Source organism: Merops nubicus, unplaced genomic scaffold (assembly GCF_000691845.1).
Source record: "Merops nubicus isolate BGI_N331 unplaced genomic scaffold, ASM69184v1 scaffold4130, whole genome shotgun sequence".
NCBI classification, from domain to species: Eukaryota; Metazoa; Chordata; class Aves; order Coraciiformes; family Meropidae; genus Merops; species Merops nubicus.
The window spans coordinates 18,993-41,438 of record NW_008583404.1 but is presented as its reverse complement, the minus strand read 5'-3'; the positions used below and the strand labels follow the sequence as shown (position 1 = coordinate 41,438).

The 22,446-nt window shown below is 40.9% G+C and overlaps 1 protein-coding gene across 1 annotated transcript in view; it reads right to left on the bottom strand.

Moving 5' to 3' along the window:
- The window catches only part of CA8 (carbonic anhydrase VIII), a gene marked incomplete at its 5' end in the record, with an annotated part of 42,448 nt that overhangs the window by 1,053 nt on the left and 18,949 nt on the right, over positions 1 to 22,446 (bottom strand). The window contains 5 exons of the mRNA XM_008940494.1: positions 8,493 to 8,666; positions 14,779 to 14,891; positions 17,943 to 17,991; positions 19,359 to 19,421; positions 21,305 to 21,400. Coding sequence (XP_008938742.1) covers positions 8,532 to 8,666; positions 14,779 to 14,891; positions 17,943 to 17,991; positions 19,359 to 19,421; positions 21,305 to 21,400 — 456 coding nt within the window. The remainder of the gene's footprint in view (positions 1 to 8,492; positions 8,667 to 14,778; positions 14,892 to 17,942; positions 17,992 to 19,358; positions 19,422 to 21,304; positions 21,401 to 22,446) is intronic.

Below are 22,446 nucleotides of genomic sequence, written 5' to 3'. Positions count from 1 at the left end.
GGATCTCAGGAAATGAGCTGCTCAGGTTGCCCCAGTGCTCCCAGTTCAGAAGCAGTACCTATGAAAGTGCCAGGACTCCCCTTCTGTTCTATTAATAATATCATTTTTTCCCAGGTTACTTTAGTTTTAACTATAGGTCAGTATGTACACACACATACAAAAAAAATCCATTAAGTGCTTTGGGTGCAAATGGTAACCTGGGGCTACAACTGCTTGTAGGAGGAGTCAACACATCTCTAGAGAGCTCTCACTGTTTTTTGGTAGAGAGACAGGGAGCGTTAGAGGCTGTCAAGTGTCTACCCACAGGACAATCTGTGCCATGATTTCCATGTGCCCCCCAATTATAATCCAATACCCCCAAAAGTCATGCAGCAAGACCATTTGATGGTCAACTTGAAGAACTTTCTACCAGCTGCCTTCTAGTGGAGACTGTAAGCCCTTCACAGAGCAGCTGGTTTCAGCCACTTACACCCTGTGTACAGCAGAGGATTCCCAGTGCTTCCTGAGGTTTGATGTAACATCAAAAAAATGTAAGTCTAACAAGTTATTGTCCACCTCTGGAAACTCTCTTGGTCTCTTTTTTTAGTGGGCTACTGATACGAGGGCACAGGAACCAACCTCCTTGCTGAAGTGAACAGAAAGGTTCTTTATGCATGGACAGAAGATGCTGGATCAGGGAAATAAACTGAATAATCATAGAATGGTTTGGGTCAGAAGGGACCTTAAAGATCATCTAGCTCCAGCAGCCCTGCCATGGGCAGGGACACCTCCCACTACATCAGGTTGCACAAGACCCCACCCAACCCGGTCTTGAACACCTCCAGTGGTGGAGCATCCACAACTTCCCTGGACAACCTGTTCCAGTGTTTCCTTGCCCTCATAATGAAGAACTCCTGCCTTACATCTAATCTAAATCTCCCCTCTTCCAGTTTGAACCCATTACTCCTCATCCTATCACTAAAAACTCTTGCAAAAAGTCCCTCCGCAGGTTTCTTGTAGGCCCCATCTGAGCGAAGAAGCTCAAAAGAAACCTCAAACTTTGTGTTCTTAAGGTTCTGTGTAGGTAAACTATTGCTGTGACACAATGACACTTTCTCAATCTCAATTAGTGCTAAACTAATTAAGAAAACTGTTTTATACACTCCAGTGAGTAGTAGCACTCTTCTTTCTTGGATAATCCCCAGTGTGATGTAAGGGTGATTGAGTATCTAATTACTCCTTAATTGAATGCACATTTTGTACATTTTTCACTAGTTCAAGCTTAATGCTTTTAGTCCAAAAATCAAAGTCAGGGAAATTAAGTTGAACTGGGATTTGGGAAGCTATTGTATTAATGGATTACTTTTGGAAAGGAGCCTAATTACGAGCCAGTCTGAAGATTTTGGTTATGTTTGTTATAGAAGCACGTAATGCACTGTCTGACAAAAGGACTGATTGTACATACTGGTGGTGTTGTTACTCATGTTTACCCCTTATTCATATTTAAGAGTAATTTTTCTATCATGTTAAATTTATAGCATTAAATTTCATAATACATGTGATTTAGTGACACACTATTGAGGCTAAAGGTTTATGGAGATATGAAGATAGCAGCTTCTCTTGCTCTTCTGAAAAGGTTTTGGAAATGTAGTATTTCAGCTACAATTGCACAAGTGGGCAACTAAATTATAACCAGAAAATTGCCTCGATGCCTTGCTTGTTTATAGATTATATTTCTGCCTCTGAAATTTTCTTGGCTTCCGTTGAATCCTACTTATATTAGAGTCTCGCTGCTACTGCTGGGGTCCTCAACAGATCAGACAACCACCCCCAAAGAAGAGCTTTCAGGATCAGTGCCATAAAGTATAAATATATGGGAAATCTGAGAGCTATTATCACAACGACTATGGTTTTAAAAAAAAAAGAAATATTAACAAGGTCAGTAGAAATTCAGAAATCATCCTCAGAATGTAAAAAGCCCATTATGTTCCCAAGAATATTTATTTCTAATTCTTTCATACAACCATTTTATGTACTTAGATTCCTCACAGAGAATAAATTTTCTTGCACAGAACTGGGATAAACGCAAGGCTGTAACTTTATCTCAGAAAAAGGAGCAGCAGCAGGAGCAAAGATAGGGCCAAGCTGGTATATGTCTAAGAACCAAAGGTTCTGATGTTCCCATAGTAATCGACAGAAACACATTTAAAAGAGAAGATATAAGAAAACCTGAGTGAGAAGGATTATTTTTCAAAGTCTTCCAAAAGTGTTGAGAAAGTGCAAATAAATGGGCTATGGAGAAATGAAATAGCACTGCCATGATAATGGGCCCTTCTGCCTGATAAGGAGGAAATGATGCCCCATTGCAGCAGCCTTTGGTTATGATCACTACACAAGATCAAAAAGTTTCTTCTGCCACTTACAAGTAGTCAATCTGCTTTCTAGAGTTCTTCCACCATCTTGCCTTCTCTTCCTTAACACTGGGTTAAACCAAAAAGTTTAAGATATTTTAAAAATCAAAGGACATGGGTGGCAAAACCAGTTTAACGCTGACTACACGACCATTATTCTATACCTTTCTAAAACCAGCACCTGAAAGCATGGTCAGGCATGGATTCAGAAAAGAAAACCAACTACCTTATGAATCCTCACCTTTCCTGAAACACTCTGCACTCCTTCCATGAAAATGTCACAATTTATTGAGAGGACATCTAGTTCTGTGGGCGTTTGACAACATCTGGCTCAGTAAAGTCTGTCTTTGCCTCTCCTGAGTTCTGGGGATGCATGAAGGTCTTTTAAAAAGCACAGGCTTGCCCTGCTCACTGGCCCAGACTGCCCAGGGCTGTGGTGGAGTCCCCATCCCTTGAGGGATTGGAAAGCCATGGAGATGTGTTGCTGAGGGACATGGGTTAGTGGTGACCTGGCAGTGCCGGGTTAACAGTTGGACTCAGTGATCTTAAAGGTCTCTTCCAACCAAAACAATCGTATGACTCTACAGTAAGCTTTGCTCTGTCATAAACTGTGGTGTCAGTCATAACAGCTGCCAACTGGAGTCACTGAAGGTGTTCTCTTCCTTGAGTGACAATTACCAGCTGCAAAAATATGTCCAGTAACCCAAGTAACTTGGTCGGTTTTGTTTGCTATTTATTTTCAAAACATTGCTGTCTGCTTAGCAAGAGTTTGTTTGCATATAACCATGGCTTTGTTTACATCCATATGAAATAATTAAAATTACAGGTTCCAGTGTGAGTAAGGACCTGTGATTACCTGGATCTTCAGGTCTTTCTAATATCCTTGACATTTGAGATCTGTTAGTTTACTACATTTCACACGTACTAATCTGGACTCCCTGTATGTTTTAAAACAGGCTTAGTTTCACCAAACATGTTTTAAGCTTCCTACTATTCTGCCTCACCACTAATTTGCAGCATTTCCCCTGTAAGTGAAAGTAACATGGCAGGGTTTCAGTGTGCATTTAGACTCTTAACTTTGGTGTTGAAATTGCCAACACCAAAAAACGTTGTTTTTTATGACAGGCACTCCTAGCTACGTTATCACATCCCAAGTAGCAGTGTACAAACCACACGTGGTGTATGGTAAACAGCTTAAAATTATACTATCAAAATGCTCTTCATAAAAAAGCAGATGATAACAGTGCGTTGTAGAAAGCAAGGAATATGTGACCCTGGTACGGAGTCACAGGTCACAAAATCTGAGAGCCCTTGTCAGCATGAACTATCTTATTTGAAGCATAAGCAGGGATCTGACTCCTAGGTTATCAATTTTTAGCTTTGGAAAGGAAGCACAGTATTTGTTTCCTCTTTGCTTCGTCTTTACCCACTAAGGGACTTTGACTGTTTTCCATTCCTCCATCAATATTCATGTATTTCTAAGGGCTCAGAAAAGGACTGAAAAAGGCCAATTCAAATATAGAATCATTTTGGTTGGAAGAGACCTTTAAGATTATCAAATACAAGTGTCCAGCCAGCACTGCCACATCACCACTAAGCCATGTCCCTCAGCACCACACCTCCATGGCTTTTCAATCCATCCAGGGTTGGGGACTCCATCACTGCCCTGGGCAGCCTGTTCCAGGGCTTGACACCCCTCTCAAAGAAGACATTTTTCTTAATATCCAACCTAAGCCTCCCCTGGTGCAACTTGAGGCTGTTTTTTCTTGTCCAGTCACTTGTTCCTTGGGATAAGAGACCAACTCCCACCTAGCTCAAATCTCCTTTCAGGGAGTCGTTGAAAGCCAGAAAGTTTCCCCTGAGCCTCTTTAGGTCCAGGCTCAAAACTCCAGGTCCCTCAGCTGTTCCTCATAAGAGTTGTTCTATAGACCCTTCCCCAGCTTCATTGTCCTTTTGGACACATTCCAGCCTCTTGATGACATTCTTGGAATGAGGGGCCCCAAACTGAACCCAGTATTTAAGGTGCAGTCTCACTCTTGTGTTACTAATTCTGGAAAGAGCTACAACTCAAAATGGTTTCCCTCCTCATTTAGGGCTTGATCACTCCCTAGACTGATGCTCTGGCCTGGACACAGCACAAATTCCTATTACAGCAGTGACCACTCCATGGTTTTCAGGAGTGGGAAAACAAGTTAGGTTGACATCAGAGGGCTCACTTACAGTTTCAGCAAACACTTCATTCCCTGCTGTTACAACAAAGTAGTAGGAAAACCACCTGAAAAGACACCATCTTTCAACCATTCCTGAAGCACTCAGTCCCCTAAACACTCCAAAGGTCCAGTGGGTCTCCAGTTATGGTGTGTGGCTCACAAGGCAAAGGTGTTTGGTATTTTTTCCTGCAGTCACATACTCAAACCTAAGCACCTCTCAAGTGCTCTGAAGTGGCAGCAGAGTGTTGGGCACTACACATAAACTCTTAAAAACAGGAGAACAACAGTTGGCTTTGTTGATAACATGAAATAGTTTCTTTTAAAGACTGAAACTTAACAATTAAACCAACCAACTTTTAAGGATAAATCCTAAACTCAGGGAGACAAACAATGACTGATGAAAAATCACTTGCTGAGAAGCAGCATAAATACTTGTATTTCATCAAATCTAGGAAATTGGTGTTTGTATTTCTAAAGAACTGCTGTTGATAACCATGGTGTTGTATTTTTTAAGCCAGGAAAAATAAAAGAATGGTCATCGTAGCCTTATGATGCCTGGCTGCTCAAAGCTCACTCCTGCTCTACATCTACATAACAGGAAAGGATAAAATCCCAAACTACTGGAACTTCTGCAGAGTAACTTGTCTGTGAACTTCAGGAACTACAAAAGCTATTAGTAAACTCAAAGACATATTGAGTGGTGATGTAAACCTCCACTCAAATGCAGAGTTCACTGTGATCTGCTTAAGCAAAGAAATACCAACCACAGCATCATGCCACTCTAAACTCAGTTTCCCAAAGGCAAGGCACAGCCCCACAGCTCACTCTGTGTTGGAATGTCCCTTCATACTCTATAGTTACTACACTCACTGATCCCCTGGTCAGTGTCCCATGGAGAGGGCAGCAGAGTTCTACTGCCACGAGAGCAGCTCAGCAGCTTCAAAAGCAAATAATTTGCACTATCCACTCACTAAAAGCACTGGACACAGTCACCACGTTGCTCCCTCTCCTTACTGGGAAACATGACAGACACCAGGTTGGGTGGGAATGTCAATCTGCTCAAAGGTAGGGAGGCTGTACAGAGGGATCCAGACAAGCTGGATGGATAGGCCAAGGCCAGTGGGATGAAGTTTAATAAGGCCAAGTGCCAGGTCCTGCCCTTGAGTCACAACAACCCCCTGCAATGCTGCAGGCTTGGGGAGGAGTGGCTGTAAAGTGCCTGGCAGAAAAGGACCTGGGGGTGCTGGTTGGCAGCTGGCTGAACATGAGCCAGTGTGTGCCCAGGTGGCCAAGAAGGCCACCACCATCCTGGCCTGCATCAGCAATAGTAGGTAGAACTGTTTTCTTCCCTTTCTCCCTCTGTGCACAGAAGAAAGGTGAACAAAGCCACACCATTTCTTCATACACTTCATTTTTCCAGCTCCCCAGAGACAAACTCAATAGCAAGGGTATTTTGTGAACCCTTGACCAGTTCAGTGCTACTTGAACTGATGCATCCAAAACTAATAAGAAGATCTGGCCAAATCAGTTTCTGATAAATATTTCCAGTCGGGTGAAGAGAGCCAAGTGCCATTTCTTCTGTGGGCCACACAATGCCAGGAGTCACAGCTGTCTCTCAGTGCTTGACAGTCCATAATTAGCACAGCCCTGCAGTGAGGACTATCACTTTACATTAAAAATTCCATCATTTGGGAATTAAACCCACAGATTATTTTGTGAAGTGTGGCCAAGATAAATCTTATTATTTAAAACAAATCTTTATAAGTATTGACAAATGTAATAAAATTTCAAACATGAAAGGAAAAGGGAAATTTTTACATTTCAATTCCAGTATTGTAAAGAAAACTCTTCCATGCTTAAAATTCAAACTCAGCGTGTCAAGTAATTTCACTGTTACAGACTTGAATTACCTGCACTGGCCTGAGGGCATTATTCACTCTCTCAGAAAAATTGTACTTTAATATTGCTATGATTTTCCCAAGTAATTTTTATGCAGAACCCAGGATGAATTTGAAACATCCATTTCAAGATTAAAGTGATGACATTGGGTGACTGCAGAGAGCCATGTAATTGAGAATTTGGCTTAGGAATGTGCCCAAAATTAAATACAGGAATGAGAAGATAATATTAATAAAAGGATCAATGTTTTGCTTTCTTTGCTTAACTTCTAGGATGTGGATATTAAATAGGGTTATAAACAAGAAATAAACCCTTACTTCAAAAATGTTTAGGCACATACACTATGTTGAATGTTTATACTATATGGAAAGAAAGACCATGAAATTGTTGGCCACTGTCTCAGTGCATTTAATAATTTGCCACATGCAGGAAGAAAGATTGTCTTCCCAATCTGTGTTAATGGATCCATTTTTGAAAGCACTGCATTATCCATCTCTTTTAGGGGTTCTCTGCTGCCTGATCATTTGTTAACTTCATACAAAGTGGGGGGGGGGGCTGGACCAGAAGCATGCTCTGAAAAGGCTTAACTCTAAAACAGAGCCTGATGTGAACTAAGGAGTTCGATCATTGACCCAGAGAGGCCAAAAATTTAATGGACAAAGAAATAGCCTTACCCAAAAGTGTTTATCAAAAACTTTTTAGCAGCATGTTTCCAGGTGAAACTCTGGATGAACTGGTTCTCTTGTGAGCATACAGCTTTGAAGAAATGTGCAGGTAAAAAATCTGATGCTTTTATATAATGGATTCCACCGGTCAAGTAGGGTAATGGGGAGTACTCAATGTTTTTATTATTTACATAAAATTTATTCTGGGATAGTAGATGAAAAATTTTACTATGTTAAAAAGCAGTAGGACTTGCCCAAGTAAGTCAACAGATTTATTCTTTTCTTGAAGACTTCCCAGACTACCTGTCTTACTATTTCTATCAAGATCAGACCACCTCTTTACAAAATCAACCATAAATGTTGGTGCCTTGACTCACAACTTTGAAGGTAATTAGTTGTCTTGACAGCAAGTTTCCTGTAACCCTCTAAGAATCTCACCACCAGTTGTTCACTATAGTAAAACATAAATTAACTAAGTATAATGATGTTTAGGAGTAACTGTTGAGCACTGAATTTATCTTGTAGGTGACAGAGGATAGGGGAACACAACATGGGAGGTTTTAATAACTGAAGTGGGGAGAACTCTTATGCATTGAATCCAAGGTCATCCTTAAATTCTTGCTCTGTGAGCCAAAGAAGGCTGAAAACATCATTGAGGACAAGAAGCAGCAACTACTTTGATGAATGAGATATGAAAAATTAGCCATAACAAAAGTTAATTAGTGTCCTCTTGTATCTGTACACTGGTTTTGACCAAGATTAGGTCTTCTTGGGAAAGAACAACATTATAAAGCAGGGAGAAAGGATCCAAAAAAAAAAAAAAAACCAACCAAAAGGCCACATCTGAGAATAAAAGGCCTCCTTCCAGAACCACTACCCCATTTTTTAACAGATAACACTACGAAGATTTACCAGTGACTTGTCTCCTAAAAACACAGTAAGAGATCAACTAGTGAACCTCAGTAACTGGGAAAATCTAGCACATAATCCAGACATACTGTGCTGTTGCTCACTCCAGTAGGAGAAATTCATAAAACCATGCATGATCCACTGTCTACTGAAGTCAATACAAATATTTCAATTCACTGTGCTGTGCATTAGATTCCAGCAGCTATTAATAACCAAACTCTTCCAGACACTAAAGTATCAATAGTAACCAAGCTATTATACCACAGGACACAATAAAAGAGTACAGTCTCAAAATGTACAGTTATGACAATATATTATAACATTAGCTGACATGAACCCAGAACATTTTCTCCTTCAGCTAAATCTCCACTATCAAAATTATTTCAGTGTTTTGATTTTTCTACTAGGCTTCTACTTACCTGAATAGAGATGTTTTTGTTGCTGTCCTTTTTCTTCCACTACTGAAATGCAGCCCTGATGATTCTATCACTAAGTGGCTGAGTTGGTCTGAAGTTATCTCCTAGGATTCCATCACAGCCCTCTAAAAGTTCGGCCCCTTTAACGTGAGTCCTCAGTCTACGAAATTCCTCTATCTGAAAGGCAGAAAAACAGACAGAAAGAAGCTTAGGTACATTCTTCAGTTCAGAATCCACCCTGTCCAGCCACTTCTGCAGCTTTGAAACAATGGAGTGTTCAGGTACCATATACTAAGATATGGTACCTGAATATACATCATTAACAACATTTTAAAATAGTTATCAGCAGTCTCCAAAGAAAGGCAACAATGCTAGGGAAAGGTGTAGAGCACAAGTCTTGTGAGGAGCAGCAGAGGGACCTGGGGTTATTGAGCCTGGAGAAAAGGAGGCTCAGAGGAGACCTTCTCACTCTTGACAACTCCCTGAAAGCAGGTTGTTGTGAGGTGGGAGTTGGTCTCTTCTCCCAAGGAACAAGTGACAGGACAAGAGGAAACAGCCTCAAGTTGCACCAGGAGAGGTTAAGTTGGATATTAGGAAAAACTTCTTCCCTGAAAGCATTGTCAAGCCCTGGACCAGGCTGCCCAGGGGGGGAAGTGGTAGGAAGCAATAACTTATTGTTCAACAATGCTCTCTTTAAGAGTCTGGTATTTTAAATAAGCAGTTACAACTACTAAAAAAAAATGTGTTTGGTTTTGCTTTGGCATATTGACAATCTGGATACCACAAACCTGCTTGAAGGCTGACTCCCCTGTCATAAGCCTGTGTTCTTGGACTGACCCTATGACACCTCACTATCCAGCTCAGCTGTCACTTGAAACTGGAGATACACAGAAAGCAAAATGGACCCTGAAGTTTTTAATCATTTTATCATCTAAGAAATTATAGAGTTCATTTCTCCAGGAAAAAGACCCTATGAAAGATTACAGGGAGAATGCAAGAGTGATTCCAGAATTAAAAGCAATGAGGTACTAAACGGCAGATTTTTTAACTCTTTTCAGCTTTTATTCTTACACTGCCTGCAGAGGCTACTTTCTTACTTCAACCTGGAACACAACTGCCTTCATGGTTGTTGTCTACTCTGCAGCAGAACTGATACAGACTTATTTCCTGGATTTAGAGGTTAGCTCTGCTCTGCTTTATTTTCCTCAAAAAACAGTGTTTTTTAGAAATCAATGCTCAGCTTCTTGCAGCTGAGATATAAGGCAACAGCTCAGACTCAAAAGATGAAAAGCAGAATGAACCATAAAGCTCTTTGAAGGTGCTTTTAGAGGCAGAAGCCTGTTTTGGAAGATTTTTGTTTGTTGAAAGCAAACTGAAAATAAACCCACTAGAGGCTTGGAATTGAAAAAGTCTCCAAGAGTCAAGTGCAGAATGGCTTTTGTTAAGATAGCCTATCTCACCATCTGAATCAACTCTGGAAAGTCTGAAATAATTGTAGTTTAGGAAGGAATATTTTACAAGAGCATGGCTTTTGTCTGATCTTTTGAGAATGAGAAACTTCAAACAAACACAGATGAAGGAGAGGCAAGAGCAGACTCTCTGCAAAGTTGGCATTTGTGAGCCATCTCCTACTATAACTACAAATGTTCTGTCCCAGTCCACACAGTGAAATCTTTCTCCAGGAGGTACTCCTCACAAAGCAGCTTCTAGTTTCTTCAGTCAGGAAAGTAAGACTGGCCTAATCCTTGTGCCTGCTTTCTAGTCTTCAGGGAAGTCCCAAACTGCAGCCCTGCTCCAAGGGGGAATGGCTTCTGAGACCATCAGCCTCCTTGTTTAGTTCTTCCTGTCATGGTTTAGACCCCTGTGGACAAAGACCCTCTACACACATGGTGGTCTGCTTCACTCTTGAGAAGTGGTTTTGTCAGAAGAGGACACTAGCTGTGCTGACACTGCTTTCCTTATGAAATTTCCATGTGGTAAGGCAGTATGTGTGCCCCACTCATCCTGCTTCACCTCATAAGGTACCACTTACCACCTCCTCCCAGCCCCTCACAAGTCAATGCTTCAAACTACACCCTGTGGGACTGCCAAGGAAATAGGTATTTTAGAGGCATGTGGCTAAGCATCCTTGAATATTCAATATTTCAACAGGAATAACCATTTATAAGTTTCTCTCATGCTCAGAAGACACTAAGGATGACCTAGGCCTGTTTATACTGTAATTCAGGATGCAATTCTAACCAATGAAGGGGTAAATGCATAATGTTAGCAGCCACATTTCTACTGAGTAAGAGTATTCAGTTTATATTTAGTAGAATTTTACAGGGATGTTTTTGCAGCTTCCTTGCATTCAGATCCCAAACACTGCTTTCTTCTCTTTCACTTAGATATCTGCTGAAGAGTGGAGCACACAAAACAAAGAATTTGCATGTTTTCTCTATGAACATTTCTGTATAAGTAATAGAAGCATTTCCTTCTGCTTGAAAATCTCCATGAGACAAACACAGACCTGCTTCCTAGTGAAGAGAATAGCACAAACCTCTCAAGAGTGCTTTATTTTTGCACAATTCCCACTCCAGCTCCATATGTTGGTTACTACTGTTGTCCTTTAGGAGGTCTGGATTTTGAATGAGGCAGACAAAAGGACTAGAGCCCTCGCCATTCAATACAAAACCAGCCAGCTCTTGACAACAAGTACAGCAGAACAACAGCTCCTTGCTGCTTCATTGTTTAAAATCCCTACCCTGAGTGGCTTAGACAATGTACTTCTTCTGGGCTTCAGTGAACCACAAAGCACATTATTCACAAATGTCCAAATTTTTAAAGTATCCTGAGAGAAGCACAAGCAAGTCTTCTTCAATTATTTCCTACTCTTTACTGGCCTAATAGGAGGGAGTTTTCTACTCTTTTTTCCCACTGCATTTCAGCAGAGTATATGCATGGATGAGGTGTCTCACAAAGCAGTCAACACAGTTCTTCCTGGGCTGGGTATTTCAACATAAGACAAGTGAGGATGATAAAATCCACAAAGGGAAGGCAGGAATACAGAAAGGCTGACAGAGTTGGGGTTGTCCAGCCTAGAGAAGAGAAGGATCCAGGGAAATCTTCTTGTGAATGTTCAGCACTTAAAGGGAACTGACAGAAAGATGGGGACAGACATTTTTTCAGGGCCTCTTGTGACAGGACAAGAGGTGATGGTTTTAAAATAAAAGAGGGGAGATTTAGACCAGTTGTAAGGAAGAAAATTATACACTGAGGGTGGTGAGACACTGGCTCAGGCTGCCCAGAGAAGTGGTCAATGACCCATCCCTGGAAACATTCCAGGTCAGGTTGGCTGGGGCTCTGAGCAACCTGCTCTAGCTGCAGATGTCCCTGCTGACTGCAGGGGGGTTGGGCTAGATGATCTTTAAAGGTCCCTTCCAACCCAAAGCGGTCTGTGATTCTATGATTGTAATATGCAAAAAAGGGCACTGCAAGGTACAGCTTTCCAGGCAATCTCCTTTCCAGTGTGGTCAGTAACAAAAGTCCAAGAACCAGATTTGCAAATCCCTCGCTCTCCAGGGGAGAAGAATCACCTGCACACTTTCCCAGACCTCACAGAAAAGACCCATGAAGCAAATGGGAAACTGCCAAAAGAAAACCCTCAAGTCAAGGAAAATTACTTCCAGTGAGGAAACAGCACTGGACTCCAGGAAAGCACATCCTGGAAGCTGCAGCCCTGGCTTGCTCTTCTGCTGCTCATATAACCAACACACTCAGATCCCGGCTGTTGAAGTGAGGGGTGTATGGAGATGAATCTCCTTTCACTTACCAGTGGCTGAGATCAGTAGCAAATCAACTCATCCAATGAACTTTACTACCTATAAATGTCTTCAGAATAAACAGGAAAAGGTTTTCTACTTTGCAGCAGTCAGCTTACTATATCTATGCCTTAATGGTTACTTCTCCATTTTTTCAATATAAGCAAATGTGAAAATATGTAGATGTGACCAGGAACTACACTTGCAATGTTCTGTTTTTTTTTTCCCCTTATGACCCACAGTTTGTTAAGTACAAAAAATAAGAATGTGACTGAGTACCTTGTGCCAAATATGCTAACTAGCTTCATGAGAGTAATGCAGTAAAACCTATTCCATCTCAGAGTGTGTCGTTCTTTATTGTTATTTGTTATTGGCACTCAGAAATCGATTATTTTATGGCCTGAAAAATGAAAATAGAAAGTCCTGAAATTGTCTTTTACCAGCTACAACCACAGATGCTACTAGTATTTATATAAATTGCTTCAAGTTTCAGAAGCTTTGTTCATTAGTATCCCACAGAAGAAAGTTCTACAAGTTAATGACACATGTAGAAATAATGTATTTAAATCCATTAGAAAAGCATTTGCACTGAAATCTATGCTTTAATACTACAATCAGGCTTAATACTATTAAGTGCCTTTACCAGCCTTCCATGGCTGATGCAGAATGGTATATGCTGCACTACACCCTCTTATTTTCCACAGACAAAAGCCCTTGCATGTCTAATATCCCTTTCAATGGAATCTCTCCTAGGCACCCATCCACATGCACAGAAGAGGCCAGGTACTTAATTGCAGCCAGAATGCCGTGGCTCAGGTTGCCCAGGGCAGTGGTGGAGTCCCCATCCGTGGAAGGATTGAAAAGCCATGGAGATGTGGTGCTGAGGGACATGGGTTAGTGGTGACCCAGCAGTGCTGGGCTAACAGTTGAAATTGATATCTTAAGGGTTTCTTCCAACCAAAACAATTCCATTATTCTAATTACAAGTGCATTCTTCATCACCACAATGTTCTTGTTGAATTTGGTTGATACTAATCAAAATAATGCAGCAACACAAAGCAGCTACCCTGCACCTAAAGAAGGCCATGAGTATAGAATTATAGAATCATAGAATCATTTAGGTTGGAGAGTCTTTTATTTTAGATCAAGTCCAACTGCTAACCCGGCACTGCCGAGTCACCACTAAGCCAAGTCCTTCAGCACCACATCTGCAGGACTTTTCAGAAAAGGGATGGGGACTCCACCACTTCCCTCAGCAGCCTGGTTCAGGCTTCCCTTTCAGGGAAGTAATTTTCCTTAATATCCAATCTAAACCTCCCCTAGTGCAACTTGAGGCCATCTCTTCTTGTCCTGTCACTTGTTCCTTGGGAGAAGAGACCAACCCCCACTTGGCTCCAATCTCCTCTCACAGGGAGTTGTGGAGACCCAGGTCTCCCCTGAGCCTCCTTTGCTCCAGGCTCAACAACCACAGTTCTCTCAGTCACTCCTCAGAAGATTTGTTCTCCAGACCCTTCCCCAGTTTTGTTGCCCTTCTCTGGCCACACTCCCAGCCCCTCAGTGTTCTTCTTGGAGTCAGGGGCCCCAAACTGAACCCAGAATTTGTGGTGCAGCCTTGATTTTCCTACAAAAAGTAACACTGCCAATTTCAAATAGTTAAAATTTAAAATATTGTGCTGGGATTGCTAGAAAAAAAAAAATTATTTATTAAAGCTGATATAATTTAGTCCTGAATTTTATATTTTTATACTTTTTTTATTATTATTCTGTTTGCACATGCTCCAGACCAGGCAGTGAAAATTAACATGTTCAGCTTCAGGGATTCCAGGTACTTTCACTTAAATTAATCCCACATTCCCCCAGCTGGCATTCACAGACTCTGGAGGAATACTCATCAGGAGTTTTCACTGTTTTTACTGGGATTATTTGTAGACAGATTTGAAATGTTTTCTATAGAAGGCTAGATATGATTTTTTTAAAAAATCCTTAAAACGTATCTGTGTGAAATCAAATTTAAATAGGTAGTTTCCATTTGACATTTATCATAAAACAGAACTAAAAAAGAGCAAGATAAGATAAATATAGTTCAATGCAATATAAGTATCGTGCACCATGTTAACATTTTTCATTCTCCAGGACACAGTGTCTCCCTGTGCCTTTTTGTTCCTTTAACATCAAAAAGCAGTGATATTTGAAGCTCACAATTACAAAGAATTGAATTTCTTTTGCCCATTGACTTCTTTCTTTCTTTTTCTTTCAGTTAAATAAAGAAATATTTTAAATGCAGATGATGAATGATAACAAGATTTTTCATCTCTGACCTTTGCATTGCTTTCAGTGACTCAAAAGGCTTAACCTTTACTTGAAAAGCCATGTACTGATCTAATGGGATCTTCAAGAAGAACAGATATAATGTCCTGATATATATATTTGCACGCTATAACCTTTAGCTTATAACCACATTCCAAGGTCACTCTAAGCTCAGCTTTTACCTGCACTTGGGACACAGTCAAAGGATAGCGAAATAATATCCAGGTGACACCCTCACTGCAGGGTGGAATGGTTAGAGAGCCCTCATACACCCAGTAGTCACGTAGGAGAGGATCTGAAATGACATGAAGTGTGGGATTTTAATGACATTAAGGAAGATAATTGTGTCTTTCAATTATGACAGTTTATGATAGCCATGGGCTTGCTCATATGATGAAGTTAAGCTAAAGTGTGAATTTATAACCTGCCAAGCACTGTCCACTACTTCCTCATGTGAATGTACACGAGCTCATCATCACAGTAACCTCCCCCTGCAGAGTACTTTAAAGATGAAAATGTTACTTTATAGATGTGAAAAATGACATGCACAGCTCCTTAAACTAAGACAGCAAACAAATAATACAGCAGGAAAGGATTCCTGTCAGCATCAAAAGCTGCAAGAGACATCCCATTTTGAAGGCAGAGGGACCGTGGTGATCAAATGTTAACTGACTTCTACATTTAGGATATGTGTCAAGGATGAATTTATTTCATTTTTTAGGGGAAAAAAAAAAAAAAAACCCAAACAGTGAAAACAGTTCAAGCCAAGTGTTTCAGCGTGCAATTCTGGTGATAGGTTTTTTGAGATGCACTGGTGCCTCCTAGCTCTGGAAAAGCAAGTTGAATTTCACAGGGAAAAAAAACCAAGGTTTATTTATGAATAGTTATCTCAGTAAATTTATAAATTTACTAACAGGTTTATATTTAACTGTTAGAATAAACAGTTGACTCTCAAAAAAACATACAAAGGTTTGTCCAAGCAGAGTTTTAACTCTACATACAACTTGATATTAATTATTTTAATTCCTCAAAGATTCCTGTCACACCGGACATCACGAGATGACACAGGGCTTTCCTTGACTGCTGCAGGCCATGCTCACAAACAACTCCCTGGCACAGCTTAAGACTGTAAAAGAGGGGACAAGAAACAAACCTAGAGAGGAACTGGAGTCAAAGAGTGACTAATCATGCCACGGAGAGCCAGGGGGAAAGCTGTGACTAGCTTGACAAGGACAGAGTGGGAGACTGGAAATGAATAAACTTCCTTGGTTGGCCTAACCTGTTACCAGCATTTCACTGCTAGCTCCAAGGAACATCAGGAGAATTAAATCTTGCTAATGAAGCCTGTGATTGTCAGTGAAGGGATTTTGTTTTGTTAATGTAATTTTCTTCCTCTGTTGAGGAATTACATAGCAAATCCACTGAAAGCAAGTTGCAGTATCAAACACTCAAAAGTTAAGAACTGCAAGAATTAATTCAGCCCATCCTGTGCATGCATCATGACATCGCCCTGTTACATGAACACGTATGTCTTTTCTAGAGAACCTTTCATCATTGACTTGCAAAGATGGATGATCTTCTTTTAAAAAGCAGCTGGTAATATTGGGATTGCTTAGTACATGTGGTCCTTGCTCTTCTTTTCCCATGCTACTGAAATCCTGCTTGTTAGAAGGACTACTTTTTCTCATTTTTCATATTTCTAACGCACTCATTTCTTAGGTGTCTGAGTGCTTCACAAACATGAATTAATTTATCCTTCCAACACCCCAGTGTGGTGAGGAAGGACAGATCACCCCCACACTTTAAGGTCAGGGAACTGAGGCATGGAGAAGTTAAGGTCAAATGCATCTATTCATTTGAGGTGTTCAATATGAGATGCTTAGAACCTGATTTCTTAGAGTAGTTAACTTTCTATAGCACTTAAGGCAGTCAGAGCACTGCTCCCATTGACTTCAGCTGGAGGTGCAAGCACTCAGCACTTCTGCAAACCAGACCCCGTGATCTCAAGTCGGGCACCTAGAAAATGAGGAACACACAGTTAGAGAAGGACTTATCCAAATTTTGGTACGTGTGACTTGATCAGCATCAAACAGGAACTGTGAGGCAGGGGTCCTGTAAAAAATAAGTTCTAGTCATGCAACTAAAAGATGTTTTGTTAAGCATATGCATGAAGGGGCACAGGCAGCCTTAATTCCTGCAATTCCTAATTACTGAGCACTTGACTTTGCAACCTAAACAATATTCTTTTGATATAATTTAGTTCCGTGTAGACCTGGATCACTTTGGAAAATGAAAGAACTTGCCACTATGACATGGAATTTATCTCAGGATTCCTTGCAGAAACATTCATCTTTTAGAAACATATATTTTTTTAAGTCTTTTTTTTTTCAAGACATGGTAAAGGAAACAGTTGTTTCTTACTGTTACTCTAACTTTTGGCTCTGTGTGTGTGACTCTATGAATTTGTATTTCCCTCCCATTGTCACTACTCACTGCATGCTATAGAACTGTCATTGCATTGTGGTATTGTCTTTTGATGCAGCCAGAAAGCTTCCCTGGTTTCTTTCTGTGGAGAAGGACCTGGGAGTCCCAGTGCACAAGTTCACCATGAGCCAGCAATGTGCCCTTGGGGCCAAGAAGGCCAATGGTCTCATGGGGTGCAAGCAGATGACTGTGGTCAGCAGGTTGAAGGAGATTCTACTCCCTCTCTGCTCTAGTGAGGCCACATCTGGAGAGTTATGTCCAGTTCTGGACTCCCCAGTTTAAGAGAGACAAGAAACTACTGGCAAGAGTCCAGTGGAGGCTACGAAGATGCTGAGGGAACTGAAACACTTCTCTTAAAAAAAAAAGGCTGAGAGATCTGGGGCTGTTTAGCCTGGAGAAGAGAAGACTCAGAAGCAATCTGATCAATGCATATCAGCCTCTACAAGACAAGGGTCAAGACTGGGGACAGATTCTTTTCAGTGGTGCCCAGCGACGGGACAATGGACAACAGCCACAAATTGAACCCATGAGGTTCCATCTGAATGTAAGCGGGTAAACCTAAAATTTCCTATTTTATATGAAAGTAGAGAAAGGAGAACACACCACTCTAGATGGGATGGTCCATCATCAAGAACACTAGTTTCCAGCAGTGTATGGACTACAATATCAGGTCTCACTTGCACAACGAAGGTGTGCATTGGTTGAAAGTTCCCAAGGGACATCTCTACCCCCTGCAAATGCATTACCACCCTATAGGACACACTCTCAGGCGTGCACGTACACTGTGCTTTAGGTCAGGATGTTCTCCACCTCTGCAATTAGCTAGTAATCCACACACACAGAAGTAAGCAAAGGCACCTACCTGGCAATAAAGAGTTGGGATTAAAACAGGGTATTGTTTTGGACTTTCCCTGAAAAATGAATACAAATCAATCTTATCTCTAGTTTCTTATTAGATTGATGATGAATGGAGAGGTAAAATGCACTGTGTGTTCTTATAACATTCAGCCTTCAATTCCTGTGCAAAGCAACCTCATCAAACAGCACCCATTTAATCATCAATGCATTTGTCCTTGCAGTACACAAACATGGGGTTTTATTCTATTTCACATTTTACTTTCAAGGTTATCTCAGCAATCTGCTAACTTTCTGCCTTTAGTACCTGGGCTCCTTCCAGGTCCCAGCCTTGAGATTCTCTATATGAAATTCAGGCATTCTATACAAAATGAGTTTAAAGAACAAGGGCCAAAGGGAGCTTTTCCTTGACCAATGCAGATAACACTTAATAAAATAAAGCAGGTTCTACATATTTTATGCAAGAAAATTTTATGTAGTTCAAACGTATTTTTGATTCTGACCCTCTAAAAGTCATTAACACACACAATGATGAGGCCTTTCATGACCTTATTCTACTTGGCTGCCCTTCAGTGAAGAAACTATAGGGTTCCATACAGTTTTCTCTGACACTTTCACAAACAATCAATTTGTAATAATAAACATCATGACTGAAGTTTAACATATATTATTTGTCTAAAAGAAGATTTTCAATTCCCTTCTAGCAACAGCTTCTAATTTTTCTACCCTGCAGCATCCACTGAAGTGAGTGGCCTATCTCTCCAGACCAATACAGAATGTTTCATTAATACATCTCAAAATCCTTTAAAATCAAAGGTAAGATCATTTCTCTGTAGTGGGCAGAGACCATGAAGTAGAGAGATGGAAGTAACTTGCCCAAGGTTGTTTAAGATAGCATCGACATTCTGGAGAGCATTTGTATCTCCTCAGTGCTGCCAGGCTTGTTACCTGTCCTTCAGGATCCCCACACGTAATCCACCTGAGAAGCTGACATTGTGTTTTTGCTGATTTGCCCCTGCAAGTTAATACGGGTGCTCAGTTTATCTGTTATTTTTTCAATTTTTTACAAATCAAAACCAGGTAAGTTTGGAGATACTGTTGCTGGTGTTCACTGAGCGTGTTGCAGTGCTTGCATTCACACTGACTCCAGGATAATCACTGAAAATGTAGTTTCTGCAATCAGTTGCTGGTATAGGAGATGAAGATCTGGCCACCAGAAAAGAAAGTCACTAGAAAGACTGTATGTTATCTGAATACTATAAAATGCTGAGGTTCTGATGAAGGCCACCAAATGGTGGCTTTCACATGTACTTTTTTAGGCACATCTCAAAACCTTTCTTTTGGCTTCCTACAGACCCTTCAGTCACTTAACACTCTCTTTCTCTGGTTAGTGAAGGAAGCATTTCTTCAGCCAATGCCTTACCTTGTACTGGATGTCCTGAAGAATTTCAGTTACAGCCTTTAGGCCTACATGCTCTTTTCCTATCTGAAATACAGCAAGCAAAAATGAGTTTCAGTATTTTGTTATTTCAGAAACTGTGAGGAATGACAGAGGACAATGAGAACAGTAAGTTCTGTAGTTTTTAGTTAAGCTACACAGGTTTGTGTCATCTAGATACATCAAAACATGGTAACTCCAAACAATTAGATCACTATAAAGCCACCTCTCAAAAGTAAACCAGGCATATATATCTTGAAAGCAGAGACAGAAACTCACACAACAAAAGAAAGGGTCACAGTTAAGTCTGGTAAATTTTGACTAACCCTGTTTTGCAGCATATGCTGCGTGTGGAGTCAAAGTCATGCAGCATTATGACACAGAAATGCCAAGGATACAGCTTGACTTTACCAGTTTTTGACACAAAAGCACACACAAAGGCATACGTCTTTAAGGCATAGAAGATGGGGCTTTCAGAAGAAACCCGTTGTTGAGATAAGAAATTCTTATTTTCCATGAACATTGTTCATTCTACACACTGATCTCAGCTGCTTCTGATCTAATCACCAATTCTAGGACTACAGCTTTTACCTTCAGAACAACATTCTCAAAACAGGAAGACTCAGAATGGCCTTCACTTGATTTCTCTCCCAATGCGTACACATACGAGGTGAGGAACGAGGCCGGTATGAGTCAGAATGGGAGAGCTAGACCATGAAAAATCTGTTTGCTTTTTGTTTCTCTGGGAATAGAATGGCAAAGTAGTCACTGGAAGGAAACAACTGCATGTCAACAAAAGGTACTTTGCTATTTCTAGGAATTTAAGAGGATTTTCTTATGTTCCAGAATAGACTTTCAATCTAAAACCTTCAAAGTGTATAAAAGATACTGGAATTACTTCAAAGATGCTGTTTCTAAATTAATAACCACCAAGAACTGTTGGTTAAATCAGTGAAAATATTTTCACTGATATTAAAATGATGTGTTTGAGACATGTGGTACAAAATTATTATATTTCCATGTCTGACAGGAAGAATGGTCACCAAATTTCCTCTCCTTGTTCCTTTAATAAGCAGCATAAATACTACTTTTCCTTGGTCAATTACCTTTTTTGGGTAATGAAAAAGCCCTTTGGAATGCTTAAGAGCTCTGATAAAGGTGAGAGACCAGAAATGGAAAATCTATCACTGAAGTTTCATATTTATTTAAGAACTTATATATAACTTTCTAACTAACTTGAAGGTTACCTCTGCTTGAATTAGAAGGTGACTTATATAAGCAATTATCACACAGCCCTCTAGGATACAAAACTGAAGACTTTATAACTACCATTTTTAGCAGTTCTATCTGAGCGTTGGAGCTGTAACCGATGTACCTTTAAATTCAAACAGAGGTAAAGCTCAAAGGCATTCATAAACCCATTATATTCTCAGTCTAGCATCTCCACGGGAGGTTTAGGTTGGATACGAGAAACGATGTCTTCCCTGAAAGGTTTGACCAGGCCTGGCCCAGGCTGCCCAGGGCAGTGATGGAGTCTCCATCCCTGGAGGGGTTTTGAAGCCTTGGAGATGTGGTGCTGAGGGACATAGTTAGTGGTGACCTGGCAGTGCTACGTTAATGGTTGGATTTGATGATCTTAAAGGACTTTTCCAACCAAAATGATTCTATGAATTACTGAGAGATGGCTAGCTCTGTATTATCCTTTTTTTAACTAATGTATATCCATTACCCTGTTTAAATAAGAATTATGTATTTAGCACATACACAGAAGAAGACACGACTGAGAAGCATCTTGCAAATAGAATACTAGCAGTCATACATTGTTTTATTTTATGAAATCATTAAAAAAAAAATCAAAGAAAATGGAAAGGAACTGATTCTCCTCAGACAAATGCTAGTACAAGGTAACAAGTGCAACACAGGACACTTACCTGCACAAACAGAGCAATAATAGCTATGCCGTGCTTCTTCCCTACTGCCTCATCTATGCTGCTGTACAGCGTGGAGTTCCAGTGCATCAGATGGAGCTACAACAAAAGCAGTCCAAAGAGACCAATAAAGAAATATGTCTTGGAAGAAAAAACCACCAGCAGTTAACATCAATTACCAGCACCTCAGCACGTGTGTCTGTGCACGAGTTCACAGTCGGATGTGCATGCAGACAGAAGCAGAATCCTATTATAAACAGGAATCCCCAGGAATAAAAGGTCACCTGCAGAGAAAGTGATGTAAAGGCAGTTATGAAACACCTAAACAAAGCTGTGAATAACTAAGCTAACGATGTTAATGATTTACCAACTCCTCTGCTCTGAATACTGAAATAAAGTTAGCTAATGAAATATGGGAAAACTTTTTTACTATGAGTGAGCCTGAGCCTGGAGCAGGCTGCCCAGAGAGGCTGGGGAGCCTCCTTCTCTGGAGAGATTCCAAACCCCCCTGGGCATGATCCTGGGCACCCTGCTGTGGGTGACCCTGCTGGAGCAGGGGGGTTGGACAAGGTGATCTCCAGAGGTCCCTTCCAACCCCTCCCATGGTGGGGTTCTGTGATTCTGTTACCAACCAATGCTGCTTCTCAGCCAGCCAGCTCTCTTCCAACACAAGAGTATGATTATGGACATGGGCTGTCCAAACATACGTCTGACCGGCTGACTGCACTGTCCTAGTGTCACTTGTCTCACAGATCCCCTCCCAAGATGTCTCAAGTGTCAGTAATAAGAGCAGAAAAAGTGATTTCAGGAAAGGTTAAACACAGAGAAAGTTAAGCAGAGAAAAAAGGCTGGAGGAGCACCTGAGGGACAGCAAGAAATGGATGCTAAAGAGTGACACATGAGCCCTCAGCTGCCTTCTCCTGCAAGGCAGCAGTGCCTGTAGGTGTTGGTGCATGAACATGTCAGGCAGCAGGCACCTGATGGGAAACACAAAGTCTCTTCTGGTGAGGTGTTACTGCATGATTTGGGAAGTGGTGTCTGAGAAAAGTGCTGGAAGACAGAACAGCAAGGGGGAAGGGAAGGGAAGGGAAGGGAAGGGAAGGGAAGGGAAGGGAAGGGGAGACTGGGGGAACAGGGGGAGGGAG